This window comes from Mirounga angustirostris, unplaced genomic scaffold (genome assembly GCF_029215605.1).
Source record: "Mirounga angustirostris isolate CCGP_5_RB_7025 unplaced genomic scaffold, mMirAng1.0.hap1 SCAF_9, whole genome shotgun sequence".
Taxonomy (NCBI): Eukaryota; Metazoa; Chordata; class Mammalia; order Carnivora; family Phocidae; genus Mirounga; species Mirounga angustirostris.
This window is the reverse complement of record NW_026991717.1, coordinates 37,932,556-37,945,667: the sequence shown is the minus strand read 5'-3', so window position 1 is coordinate 37,945,667 and position 13,112 is coordinate 37,932,556. Positions and strand designations below refer to the sequence as shown.

General features: G+C 50.0%; 1 protein-coding gene across 2 annotated transcripts in view; it reads right to left on the bottom strand.

Moving 5' to 3' along the window:
* Window positions 1–5,464: 5,464 nt before the first annotated feature.
* Window positions 5,465–13,112, bottom strand: part of ITGA11 (integrin subunit alpha 11) — a 113,833-nt gene continuing 106,185 nt past the window's right edge. The window contains exons 27-30 of one of the 2 annotated variants that reach the window (XM_064570239.1): window positions 12,675–12,785; window positions 12,468–12,563; window positions 9,124–9,237; window positions 5,465–8,415 (exon numbers count right to left, since the gene is read on the bottom strand). In XM_064570239.1, the coding sequence (XP_064426309.1) occupies window positions 8,344–8,415; window positions 9,124–9,237; window positions 12,468–12,563; window positions 12,675–12,785 (393 nt within the window). In that variant the 3' untranslated portion in view covers window positions 5,465–8,343. Of the gene's footprint in view, window positions 8,416–9,123; window positions 9,238–11,886; window positions 12,061–12,467; window positions 12,564–12,674; window positions 12,786–13,112 lie in introns of those variants that run through there. The other variant, XM_064570240.1, reaches the window with a different exon arrangement.

Sequence of the window (13,112 nt, the reverse complement as noted above, 5' to 3'; positions counted from 1 at the left end):
TTTTGTCGAATTCATTTAAAAAAGAGTTGTCAAAGTTATATGTGCCTGGGGAAAAAATTCAGATAGTAAAGAAAAATTCAAATAGTAAAAAACAAAAAAACCCAATGCCCTTCCCATCTCTACCTGCCTCCCATTTGGACTCTTAAGAGGGCAGTCACTATTTACTAGTTTTTTTGAGTAGCTTCCCAGAATTTTTCTGTGCATATGTATGTTTTTTTCTCCTTTTCATTTATTAAAAATGCAAATGAACTTTCTCCTACTCTCCTCTGTATCTTGTGTTTTTCATTTAATATATCTTAGGTGGGGGCACTTGGGTGGCTCAGTCATTAAGCATCTGCCTTCGGCTCAGGTCATGATCCCAGGGTCCTGGGATCGAGCCCCGCATTGGGCTCCCTGCTCAGTGGGAAGCCTGCTTCTCCCTCTCCCACTCCCCCTGCTTGTGTCTCTCTCTGTCAAATAAATAAATAAATCTTTAATATATCTTAGGCTTTTTCATATGGGTATCTATAGTTTTTTTCTTCTTTAAACAACTTTATAGATTTAATTTTATGAGTGGGCTTAGCATTTATTTAACCAGACCTTGTTGTTGGACTTCTAGGTTTTCATTTTATTGATATTCTAAATAATGCTTCAGGGGCGCCTGGGTGGCTCAGTTGGTTAAGCAACTGCCTTCTGCTCAAGTTATGATTTCTGGAGTCGCAGGATCGAGTCCCGTGTCAGGCTCCCTGCTTGGCGGGGAGTCTCCTCCCTCTGACCCTCTCGCCTCTCATGCTTTCTCTTTCTCTCTCATTCTCTCTCTCTCAAATAAATAAATAAAATCTTTAAAAAAAAATAAAGCTTCATTGAACATCCTTATGTTCTATATTCATAGAACAAATTCATTCCTAGCACTGGAATTTCTGGTTTGGTGGCTGAGTATTTCAAATTTTGGTAGAAGTCATTAAATTGCCTTCCATCTACCTATGCTATTATTGACATCAGATTTTACCTAATCGTTTAGTTTTTGCCAAGATGCTTAATGAAAAATAGTATTTCATTGTTTTGATTAGTGTTCCTTTATTATGAATGAGGTTGACACTTTTTTTTTTTGAAGATTTTATTTATTAGAGCGTGCGCACATGGGCGCATGAGCAGAGGGGAGGGGCAGAGGGGGAGAGAGAGAAGCAGGCTCCCTCCTGGGAGCCTGATGTGGGACGGACCTGACTGGACCGGGACCGGGACCCGGACCCTGGGATCAGGGCCTGAGCCCAAGGCAGATGACCAACCGACTGAGCCACCCAGGTGCCCAACACTTTCATATATTTACTGACACATTTGTATTTCTTCTGCTTGCTTTTGGGTTGTCTTTTTCTTACTAGTTAGAAATTCTTTGGAAGTTTAAGGAAATTTTTCCTGTCATATGTCACAGCTTATAGTTTTTCTGATTTTGAATATAGTAGTTTTATATCAGAAATTTACATTTTTATGTAGTCAAATTTATCATAATTTTTTAAAATGGAGTCTGAATTTTGTATCTTGCTTGTCTCCATTCCAAGATCATAAATCTTTTTTACCCATGTTTTTTTCCAGTGCTTTTATGGCTTCTCCCTTCCACGTCTCTTCTCCCTTCTTCCCCCCGCCCCCCTTTTCTTTGGTTTAAATTTTTTATCTACCTGGGATTTATTTTATTTTTTATGTTTTTGGAATTTATTTTCATGTAAGGGATCCAGCTAGCCAAAGACTTCCTTAATTATTTTCCACTGAGTTCAATCATAAACCAAATTTCCATAATATAATTGGATCTTTTTCTGGGTTCTTTTTTCTATTCTGTTGATCTGGCCGAGTGAAGGAGCTCTGGGGATTATTGTCAAGGCTGTATCACTTACTAGCTCTGTGACCTTGGGCAAGTTACTTTTCTATCCAAGCTTTAGTTTCTGTAAATTGGGACAATAATATTTAACTTGGACTGTGATGAGCAAATGAGAGAATCAAGATGCTTACTTAACAAAGTACCTGACACATAGCAGTGAAATGCTTGGTAAATGTTAAATATTAACACTAGTGGGGCTAATATGTCTTCATTTGCCTTCTTTTGCGGAGGGAATCTAATTCTTTTATTAGTGTATGTTTTTTTTTTCCAGATGAATTTTGGTGTCCTGTTATGTTGAAAGATGATTTTATCATTGACTTTAACAGATTAATTTAGGGAGACTGTCTCTGTAAGTCTGAGCCTTTTTATCCAAAGGAAAGATAGTCCCATTTAGTGAAGTCTTACGTCTCTTAGAGACTTTTTTTAAAGACTTTTTTTTTTTTAAATGAAGTTCTTACAAACATCTTCCTTTTATTATCAGGTTCTTTGTTTATATTATGGATAGGAATTTTTTTCCCATTACGTATACTTCTAAATGTTAATGTTTTTACATAGGCATCTTAATGGATTTGCCTTTTCTTAAAAAATGAAATTTTTCGCTTGCTTCTTTTGGATGTCCCAGATACACATCATTTACAAGTAATGATTATTTTGCCTTCCCATTTCAGTATTCATATTCTGTATTTCTTTCATTTGCCTAATTAACGTTAGTTAAGGTTGCCCCCAGAGTATTATCATATGGTGGTATTAGAGCACATCCTCCGCACGACCATGTTTTCAAATTTAGATTTAGGGTAGCTTTCCCATCCCTTTATAGAGACCTGAGAACACCAGTTAGTGCAAGTCTTCTTTTTATAGCTGAGGTGGTAGACCCAGAAAAAAGTGACTTGTCCATTCAAGGTCACACAAGGATTGAATGTTAGAGCCCAGGGTAAGCTCCGGGTCTCGACCCAGTGAGCAATGCTCTTCGACTATCAGACTGTCAGGCTGGTACAGAGCTCCCCTTAGCATCTCTGCCAGGTGCATGCTGGCTGCAATATCCAGGTGGCCTCTGGAAATCACCCAGACAAATTCTAAACCTTTTTTTTTTTCTTTGTTTCGAGGTAACTTCTGCTCTATTAAAGTAACATGACCAGACTAAAGAAAATACTGGTAGTAATATATTTCATCAGATGCTTGATCTAGAAAATGTCAACATGAGAAGCACATTTCAGGTGGTTCGTAAAGACTTAGCATGTTGGCAAGCTTAGATAAAATTTTCTAGTCTCATTCCCCTGGGCTTTGTACATTTGGTGTGCTTGGTCTGTCCTGAGAGCAGGACCGGGGTTGTGTTCCGGCCTCCAGCAGAGGTACTGTGCCACGGACGTGCATACCAAAACAAGAAAGATGATCCCTGCCCTCGATAAGCTTGTCATCTAGCTAGATGCCCCTATCTAAAATCTGATTTTCTATTTCTCATCAGATTTTAACTTTAATTTCCCAAACAGAAGTTCACGATGTTACCTTTTGACTCTGGCTTGGGCCATTTTCTGAAAACATTTCAGAAAACATTATCATTTGAGTTGTTGCTTGTCATTTTTGTATGTAGTGCCAGGGAGATGAGGACAAAGAATGCGCATAACTGATTAGAAAGGACAAATCCATTAAGGAATGGTGTCCCCCTTTTAAAAAAAAATGTTCTGCTCGTACCCTACTTTGAAACTTGGGAATAGTATCCCCTTTTTTAAGAAAATGTTCTGCTCATACCCTACTTCAAATCTTGTGAGTTTGCTAGGTACATACTAGTCTTGAAAAGTTTCAGAGCCCAGGTGCCAGGCTTCTAACCCCCTCTCCACGCTTAACCAGCAAAACTCCGTTCCTGCTTCAGTGTCTGTGTGGAACATGGTGTCCTACTTCAGTGTGAGGTCAAAGCTAACGGAATGGATGGTGACACAGAAGGGCTGGCATAATTTTAATGTGGTCGGTTAAGCTGGACTGCCCTCTGCATGGAGCCTGGCTGATGTTAATACTAGTATTAGGATAATTTTGGGGGATTTCAAAAAAATAGAAGTAGTGCAGAATAAAGGGCCGGCATGATGCTAACTGAAGGTAAAAACAGGCCAATGTGGTGGTGACTGAAGACAGGAGACCACTCAAAACCACTAAGTTAAGCCACCCAAGGCATATCTGGTGGTGGAGAGACCTGGCCACTTTATTGTTTGGGGTGAGGTGTGGTTAGAGTGAGTCATGCCGGAAAAGGACCATGAGTAAGCTGGCCGTTTCTCTTACAGGGTGCTTAGCATCCTGGGACTTGAGGCCAGGGGGACTGACGGAAGGCTAGTGTCATATTCTGGGGGAGCACTGACACGAAAAACTCTTGAATGCTGATGGAGGCAGCAACTTGTCTTTTAAAGACCTGTAGGAAAGGCCAGGTCCATACCTTCTGTCAGAAGCTCTTCCACATTTATTCTCCCTCTCTCTGTTGTGTTTGTGTTAGCACTTTGCCCCTTCCACCTGATAGCTATCTGTTAAAAATACCACCTTCCTGAACAAAAGGAAAACCCGGAAACTGCACTCTTTGTGCTGGAAGGACACCCCTGGGCGGGTTTTGCTGATGACCACTGCCACCGAGATCCAAGGGCAGCTGAGAAGGGCTACACTGCTCAAGAAACTGACATGGAAGTCTAGACAATAAGAGCATATGGTGGCTCCAGATTGCTGGTTCCATAAGTTTAATGTGCTTGGAATTAACCTCACAGAAATGGGATCTGTGAGGTCTGGGGTGGAACTTAGTTCGTGGTTCTGATCTGGGCAGCTCTGGGATCCCACTTTGAGACGCTCAGCTCGGGATAGATCATGTGCTCAAAGAGGCACACTTAGTCCTGCAAGCTTACGTGCCCACACCATCTAATGCCAGAAAGAAGCAGCACTCTTGCCTGGATTTCTTTTCCCTGCTCAGCTGGCTGGATGTGAAGGACCCAGAACTGAGGTCCACTTCCCTGCAGAGCACTGGGCACTGGTGGCACAAGGCTTGAGGCCATCCAAGGCCTGCCCCTCAATTTCGGGATCTTTTCTGGGAACCCCCATTCCACCTGGGGTCTCACCATGTGAGAAGAGCAGTGGAAGCTCACAGAACATCTCTCACGATTCATTTCACAACTCCTGTGTTTTTCCTCTACGAGACGGTGAGCCTAGAACTAGGGAAATCTGGACAATCCACGGACCAAATTCTGAAACCATCATTTGTTGGTATTTGGTTTATAAGGGTCAAACCTTGCCCCGTGTTTTTCGCCCATGCGATTGTTTGCTATAGTCTTGCTTAAGCAAGTACCACGGGGCCACCCAAAAGTCAAAGCAGCTTGTTTAGAGTAATGCCTAGGATGGCTGGTAATGCTTTTAAAAGACTGAACCCTTTTTAAGTTGGCTACATTTCAGATTAGCACTCTTGAGTTCAGCCCTCAGATCCATCATAAATAATTATTCTTTTTTTTAATATAAATAATTATTCTTGACTACAGAATAGAGCATTGCTAATAATACCCATCTGTGAACCACAATATGAATTTTATGTTGATTGGAGGTTGCATTTTGGCCTGCTTGCCGCTAAATGCCAAAATTGCTTCAGAGACTACTATTCGTCTCTCCTCCAGACAATAGCAAATGTGTTCAACTTCTCCAAGAGTCCCCTTGGGGCTCTGGATATGCAGGAGAACTGGGTGAACTCTGCAGCAGGTCCCATTCCAGAGACTTGCTGGAACAAGAAGGTCTTCCCAACTCCAAGCTGGAGTCGGTTAACTTGAACATTAGGACGACAGTATAGTTCTCATTACTCGTAATGGAAGGTCACCTGGGCATGTTAACCCCTTATTTGTTTTCTAGCCTATATATTTACCTTCTCGTTGACCTCCACTCTGCACATGAGTCATGGGGGAGGGGAAGGGGGGGAACTCTGAAACAAAGATGGTGCCCGGACCCTCCCAACCAATTAAATCTGGATCTGGGGGTGGGCCCTTGCATAGGTATCTTTCCAAGCTCCTGGGCCTGAAGAGCACTGCTCTAGCGTGAGCTTTGCTCCCTAGGAAATGCATCTTCTCTGTGGCCCCACCAGGTACTCTTTAAGGTCCATCTCCAACATTTATACCCCAGAGCAGATAAATTCCGAAAGGGAGAATTGATAAGAGAAAGAGAAGAGAGACACAAGGGGAGGGCTTGAACTCCTTGAAGTTACAAGTTACGCCTTTGACCATCCAGTTCTTGCCGTAGGCCCGGGGTGGGGGTGGGGGTGGGGGGGGGGCATGGACGGACCGTGGAGCCCTGGGGGAAAAGGCTGCCCCCGAAGGCCCAGAGGTTGGATTTGGTCACTTCTGGGCTGCCTGCAGTGTGGGTGCACATAGCGGTTTTTAAAATGTGACTACCAATCCCTAAAAGGCAGGTTTCACATGAAAGCATTCTCAGAGTTGATGGTGCTTGACAGAAGACTCGGTGCTAAATCATATGACACACTTGTGAGTGTGGGTTCATCAAATTTCCTTTAGTCAGGTGCTCAGCTCATGAGAGTTAAGACTCCAGTGAAACATGATCGTGTTTCCCCTTCTGACTGGGGGTTCACCATTTGAGAAAAAATATTCCCATCGTTACTTTGTATCAGTGCCTTCTCCTTCCATAAGACCCCCGAGGCTGGGCTATAATGACTGGCTTGAAAGAGAGAGCAATCCTGGGATGAGTTTGGATTTTGCTGTGGAACCTAGGGCTATCTCTTAACTGCACTGGTTCTGAGTGTCCTCATCTATGGGGGAACAAGAGCAAATAATTTCTAAGGTTCCACTTCCGGCTTCTTGGGATTCCAGTAGCACAAGATTAGAATGGAGACCACTTGGTTTAAGAGCAGTCTGTGTGTAAAGGTGAAGAAACTCAAGTCAGGGTGTCAGGTGAGCACTGAAATGTTAGCCTGGAGAAATCTAGGAGGCCAGAGAAGGAAGGGCTGGAACTAAGGGCTAGACGCTTCAACCATCCAAACAGTGAAGATGGACCTGGTGGTCTTGCGAGGGAGGAAGTGCTCCATCACCGCAGATGTCCATCCCAGACCAGGCAGCCATTTGGCGGGGATGGTGTAGGGAGCGAAGGGTGGACAAGCCCCTTCTCAACATTTAGAGATAATGCGAAAACAGGAGGGGCCCCGCAACTACCTCCTTTCCTTCAGAGAAAAGAGGTTGGTTCCCCAGGACATGCCCTTCCCCCAGAATGGGATGACAGCACCTTGGTTGTTTTCAATCCCTGTATTTTTTTTTTTTTTTAATTTTTAAAAAATTTACGACAGTAAAGGTCGTACTATGTGACAAGGGGACAGATGCCTTTGATGCATCCCCCTTTCATTTCTACCTCAAAACAAGATTAAGGCATAAATTACTCGCTGGGCACCGGGCGTGCCTGTTGTCCTCAAGGCGCCGTCACTGGTGGTACCACTTGTCCCGTGGGCCAGCGGATCAGATATTTGCCACCGAGGTTGCACAGACTCCGGTGTCCCTACACCGGCTTTACCCAGTGCCTTCCAGAGAGGACCCCTCAGCAGCGCCGGCTGAGCCCTTCTCTCGTGCACGGTGGGCGGAAGGGAGGGATGGGAGGCTGTGTGTGTGTGTGTGCGTGTGTGTGCATGTGTGTGCGCGCCCTCGCGCGCGCGCAGGGCGGTGGGTGACGCAGGGAGGGGAGGCTCCGCCCCGCTCCCCCGGGAAGACCAAGTGGGGACGCGGGACGCAGGGAGTGCGTGTGCGCGCGCTCCCGCTGGGCACTAGGAACAAAACCGGCTGGCGGGGTGCGCGGGGGTGCGCGGGGGGTGGAGGGCCCGCCTGCCTCCCCATCTCGGGGGTGGGCGCCCCATGTTCTGCGTCCCAGCTGCCCGTCCATCACAGTCTCCGCGTCCCAGGGTCCTTCTTCATCCCTAGCCAGCACCTGTCACCATGGAGCCCTTGGGCCCTGGTTCATTCAGGGGCAGCCCCGGGGACCTATCCTGTCCGAGGAAGGGACGAGCGGGACTCGGAGCTTTGAGCAGTGCGGGGGGTGGGAGGACAGCACAGAATGCAGATCTGCTGCCCCCCCACCCCCCCAGGGTCCTTCTGGGACTCGAGGCCTGGAGTGTGCTGAGTGGGTTTGCAGGGCAGTCTTCCTCTCCCTGTTTCTTCTGAGGATGGGACGGGATGGCTGGAATTCCTAGCACCTTAGTGGCCGGGGCAGCAAATGCCCCCACAGAGCCTGGGGGAGGCTTTGGGGTGCCGTGGGAGGGGTCCCTCTAAATCACCAGGGCTCTGTGTTGGAGGTGTCTGGGCCTCCCACTAGAGCAATCCCTCTTAACACTGGCTTGAGTTCCTTTCAGAGGGTGCAGCCTTGGTCTCTCAGGAGATGAGGTCAAGTGCAAAGCGAGCTGGCGGTCTTCACCCCTACTCAGTGGGCCCTGGGCCTGGGCCTGCACACTGCCTGGACTGGCGTCCTGGCCCCCATCGACTTGCAGCCTCCTCTGAGCCTCATTCCAGCACTTTGGGGGTGGGGTCCAGGCCAGGCTCCCTCCTGCGCTTGGCACTTTTAAAGAAGCCGAGCTGTGGGCGGCAAAGGGAGAAGTCTCAGCGGTGGGCAGGGCGGACAAGGCCTGTCTCCCCTCCCTGCTTCCCCTTCACTGACCCTCCTAAGGCTTCTTCCCGAATACCCCAGCTAACACGGACCCAGCTAACACCCCCAACCCCCAGCCCAGCAGGACTCCCTTGGTGGGCTGCACAGTGGGCCACTTAATTGGTGAGGTGGGGGGGCTGCAATGGAGTGGATGGAGCCTGGGTCAGGAGGCAAGAAGTCGTGCTGTGTGACCCTGTCCCGGTCAACACCCCTCTCTGGGCCTCCCTCCCCTCATCTATAATAGGAGGAGGTTGAGACCAGGGGCTCTCCACCTGAGGCTCAAAGATGGAGAAGGCTTTGGGGGGCTTGCTGGCAGCCTGACACTGTTCGAGAAATTTTGTGGCTCTGTGTGCTCGCTTCTTTTTCTAATAAGAGGAGACCTAGCTTTCATCAGGTTCCTAAAGGGACCCTCAGAAGGGTCAGAGCCACAGGTTGCGGGTCCTCTGGTGGCCCTAGCCAAGCTGTCCCCTTGTGGTGAGAGACGGATGTTTCGGTAGGAGGCAAGTTCTAGCGAGGAGGCTGGGTGGGCACCAGCTCCCATGGGGAGAACGTGGGGACTGGCCCCAGAGGCTAGAGCCCCTGGCCTGGGCCAACCTGCCAGGACGCTGCTCCCCACCACCTGCCTGCTGGGGCCTCACCTTCCATAGTGCCAGGACCAGCAGGGCCAGCAGCAGGAGGCCCCCCAGCGTGCTGCCCACAATGATCCAGATCGGGATCTGCCAGTCTTCTTGCTTGGAGATCTCAAATGTGATCTGCAAGGGGAGGAGGGCGCCAGGTCAGCAGCATTACTGTTCCGGGGCCCCGGGGGCAGCCAGGCGTCAGGGGATAGCTTACGCCTGGTGGCATCTGCTGGAGGGATGGGTGGCACCCGGCCTGCAGAGGCCCCAGAGCCCCCAGCCCTTGCACAACAGACACGGGACTTAAGGGACCCAGGTGATCCTGCCTCCTCTTTGAGACACTTTCCGCCTTTGGCCTCGGGTCACTCTCCACTCCCCCTGGATTCTCCTACCACGTGGGCTACTTTTTCTTATTTTCTCTCCTGCTTCATCACCTCCCAAACTTCTAAATTTTGGTGTGTCCCGTGGCTCTGTCCTTGGACTTCTGCTTTAACCGACAGTCACTTCCTGGTGAGCTTGGGGCCGTATTCCCTGGTAGGCACCATGGGCCCAGGCCCCTTCGTGCTTTTAGGGGCCCTTGAAAATGTTCTATAATTTCCTTTAAAATTAGAAGAAGAAAAAATATATAATCTTGCTTGGATTATGTTTGTCTTTATGTGGACACTGCCACAAAATAATAATTTAAATTAATTTTTTAAGGAGGAAGGGGCTCCGAAGGCAAAGGTGCTCAGGGCCATGGAGGGCTTAACGCAGCCCTGGACAAACTCCCTCCAACGCAGGGCTTTTCCATCTCCCCGCGGACTGCTGTCACCTGGCCTCTCCGCTAAATTCCAGACTCATATGCTACCGTCTCCTGGCCTGCTTGGTGTCTTTAACAGGTCCCCAAACAGACTCTTGATCCCACTCCTCACCCTCAAACCTCTTCCTTCACCGCCTTTCCCACGGAAGCAAATGGCCGCACTGTTCTTTCTTGCTGTTGCTCAGGCCGGAAACTTCGTAATCGGCACTGACTCCAGCAAAGTCTGGCCGTTCTACCTTGGAAGCACCGAGAATGTGGCCAGACGTCCCCCTCCAGGGCTACCTCCTTGGACGAGCACCCTCCTCTTGCCCTGGAGACCGTAAGAGACTGCCTCCCAGCCTCTGAGTCGCCCTCTGCAGTCTGTTCTCGGCATGGCAGCCGGAGGAAGGCAGATTTATTCTCTGCTCTGCTCCCAGCCTCCAGCTCAGAGTGGAAAATAAGAGTCGCTGTCCTGGCCCGCAAGGCCCTATACTCTCTGGCTCTGCTCACCTCGCTGGCCCCACTCCTCCTCTCCCCATCGCTCTCTCTCCTCCAGCCCTCCAGCTACCCGGCCTCCAATGTGCCAAGCACACGCACACTGCAGGGTCTTGTCCTTGCTGTCCCTTCTGCCGGCATGGCTCCCCCACCCTGCCCCAGATAGCCACATGACACCCCCGTTCTTCATGCTTTCTGTCTGATGTCAGTTTATCGGGGAGGCTCTTCCCAATCTCCTCGTATAAAATAGCACCCCCCACCCCCCAGTCTCCACCCTTTTGTGCCTGTTGTTTTTCTGGGCAGACCTCATCACCACTTGACACTGATATATTCCTGTGTCTTGCCATTCTTCCCATCTAGAATGTCAGCTTTGTGTTGGTCACTGTTCTGTCTTCAGGGGCTGGGACAGAGGAGGAGCTCAGACAACATGGCGGATGACTGAATGAGTGAGCCCCCCTGGCTTGGCCACCGACTCACTGTTCATTCAAATTGAAGCCAGTCAGGGCCCCCTCTCTGCCTTATTTCCCACAGCCTCAGTTTCCATATCTGAAAAATGGGGGGGAGCGTAACTCACAGTGCTTTGAGGAGTGAGCCAGAGCGCATGCCAAGTGTCTGTTACAGGGCCTGGCCAAGAGTCAGGGCTCAACAAACGGCCAGTGCCTTCTGTGTTCTCTTTCCACCCACGAAGGCTAGGACCTTCTCCGCCTCCCCACCCCTGACAGTAGCTCACAGCCAAGCCAACGGGGGCCTTAGATCCTGGGTTGCGGGATTTCTAAAAGAGAAGTGAGGCATCCAGAGAGCATCAGAGGGATTTTCTTGGGGGGAGGTGGGAGTGGAAGGAGAAGGAGAATTCACTTAGAAGACATGAACTAGTGTAGAGAGAGGGGTCGTGTGTGTGTGTGTGGGGGGGTGGGGGTGCCCATACAACGCCTCTTCTCTCTCGGTTGCCTGCAGAATTCCAACATATCTCTTCAGATTCGGTTCAAGTGGACTGTCTCCAGAAAACTTTCCCTGGACATCCCTCCCTCTGACTGCCCCCCAGGCCCAGCACCTGTGCTCACCCCCAGATCGTAGCCATGCTGTTATCCTCATCCCCTTGTCTGCTTAAATCATCTCTGTACACCCTGGGGGCCCGAGTCATGGGAGGAACACCCACCAAATGTTGGATGAATGAACAAAGAAAACTGCTCCTTAGGTGGGTCCCCTGTACCTGCTTCCCTTCTGCCTGGCAGCCCCCCACCCGGTTTACTAGTGGTATGTGTGCATTTGATTGAGGTCTGCCTTCCTGTCCATGCCGAGTTTGCTCTCCAGCATCTCCACGGTGGGGCTGGGGGTTCACTTGGCCTCTGGTACAGGAGCCGCTCTCAAGGAACGCAGGCCACGGCCAGTGTGGGGATGTGGCCAGTGGAGGGCAGCAGTGTCCCATGTCCCAAGCCCCTCTCCCAAAGACTGGGCTTTTCTTCAAGACCCAACTTCTCATTTTCTCAGGAGAGCACTGCACGAAGCCTCACCCCCTTCCTGTGCCCTGATTCCAGCCGGTCTGGTCTGCGACAATCCGGTTTTACCCAATTCAAAATGAGTCCCAATACAGAGACGTCTTGCATCCCTTGTTCTTCATGAATTCAGTTCACCCCAGACTCCTAAAGCACAGCGTGTGCATTTCCTTAGATTCGAGGTGAGAATGGCTGGGGAGGAGAGCGGTGGATGGTCATCCTGCCTCACTGCTGGTGGAACCCATCAGTGAGTCTCCCCCCCCACCCCCACCCCCGGGCAGGCAGGCCTGAGCTCCAGTTCTTTCCTCTAGTGCAAACTATGCCAGTTCCCCTCCTTCCTCTGCTTCCACGGGGCTGCTGTGGTACAGAGCCTGGCGCCCCCGAGGCCCTGGGCGAATGCCTACTTCTAGCCCCCTCCCTGTTTGGCCCCTCCCAGCCTATTTGTCTTGCTTCTCTCCTCTCCTCTGCTGCTGCACTAACTGCAGATCGGTCCTTCTCTCTCCCGCAGGAACACGTGGAGAAAACTCCAGGGAAAGGGGCAGCCCCTCCCCTAGCTGCTCTGGCTCGAGCTGAGGCCTGCAGGATTCCCAGGGGCTCACCTGGCGGCTGGGATCCTCCTCGCGGAAGATGAAGGGACTGTGGAACTGTCTTTGCAAGGCTGCATTGATCGTGATCTTCATCAACTTGTACTTGAGCTGTATAATCAGAGGCCTTGTCAGAAGCTGACCCCTCCCCTGCTGGGACACCCCCCAGCACCCACCACCTTCCCTTGTTTCCTTGGAGTCTCGCTCAAGTGCTCTACTTACTGCTTTTAGGGACCTCAACCACAGGTTCCCCAGCAGATGGAAATTGATCTCCTGGTTGGGGGCCAGCCTCACGTTGCAGTTGATGGAGACTACGTCAGAATTGCTATGATTCTGAAAGAGGAGGTGGGTCTCGGGGTGAGCGACCGGGTTCTGGGGGAGCAAGGGAGGCAGCTGGCCCAGCCATGACCCAAGAATGTGAGCAGGGACTTGGGCCACCAGAGAGATGGCTGAGCCCAAGTTTTGCTCCTGGCGGGGGGGAAAGGGCAGAGGACGGGGACAAGGAGCTGGCTTAAGGGCAGAGGACAGGGACAAGGAGAGGTGGGGGGCCACCAGAGAGATGGCTGAGCCCAAGTTTTGCTCCTGGCGGGGGGGAAAGGGCAGAGGACGAGCATAGCCAATGCTCGTCGAGGTTGTGTGTAATCGCGTGTATTCCAGGAG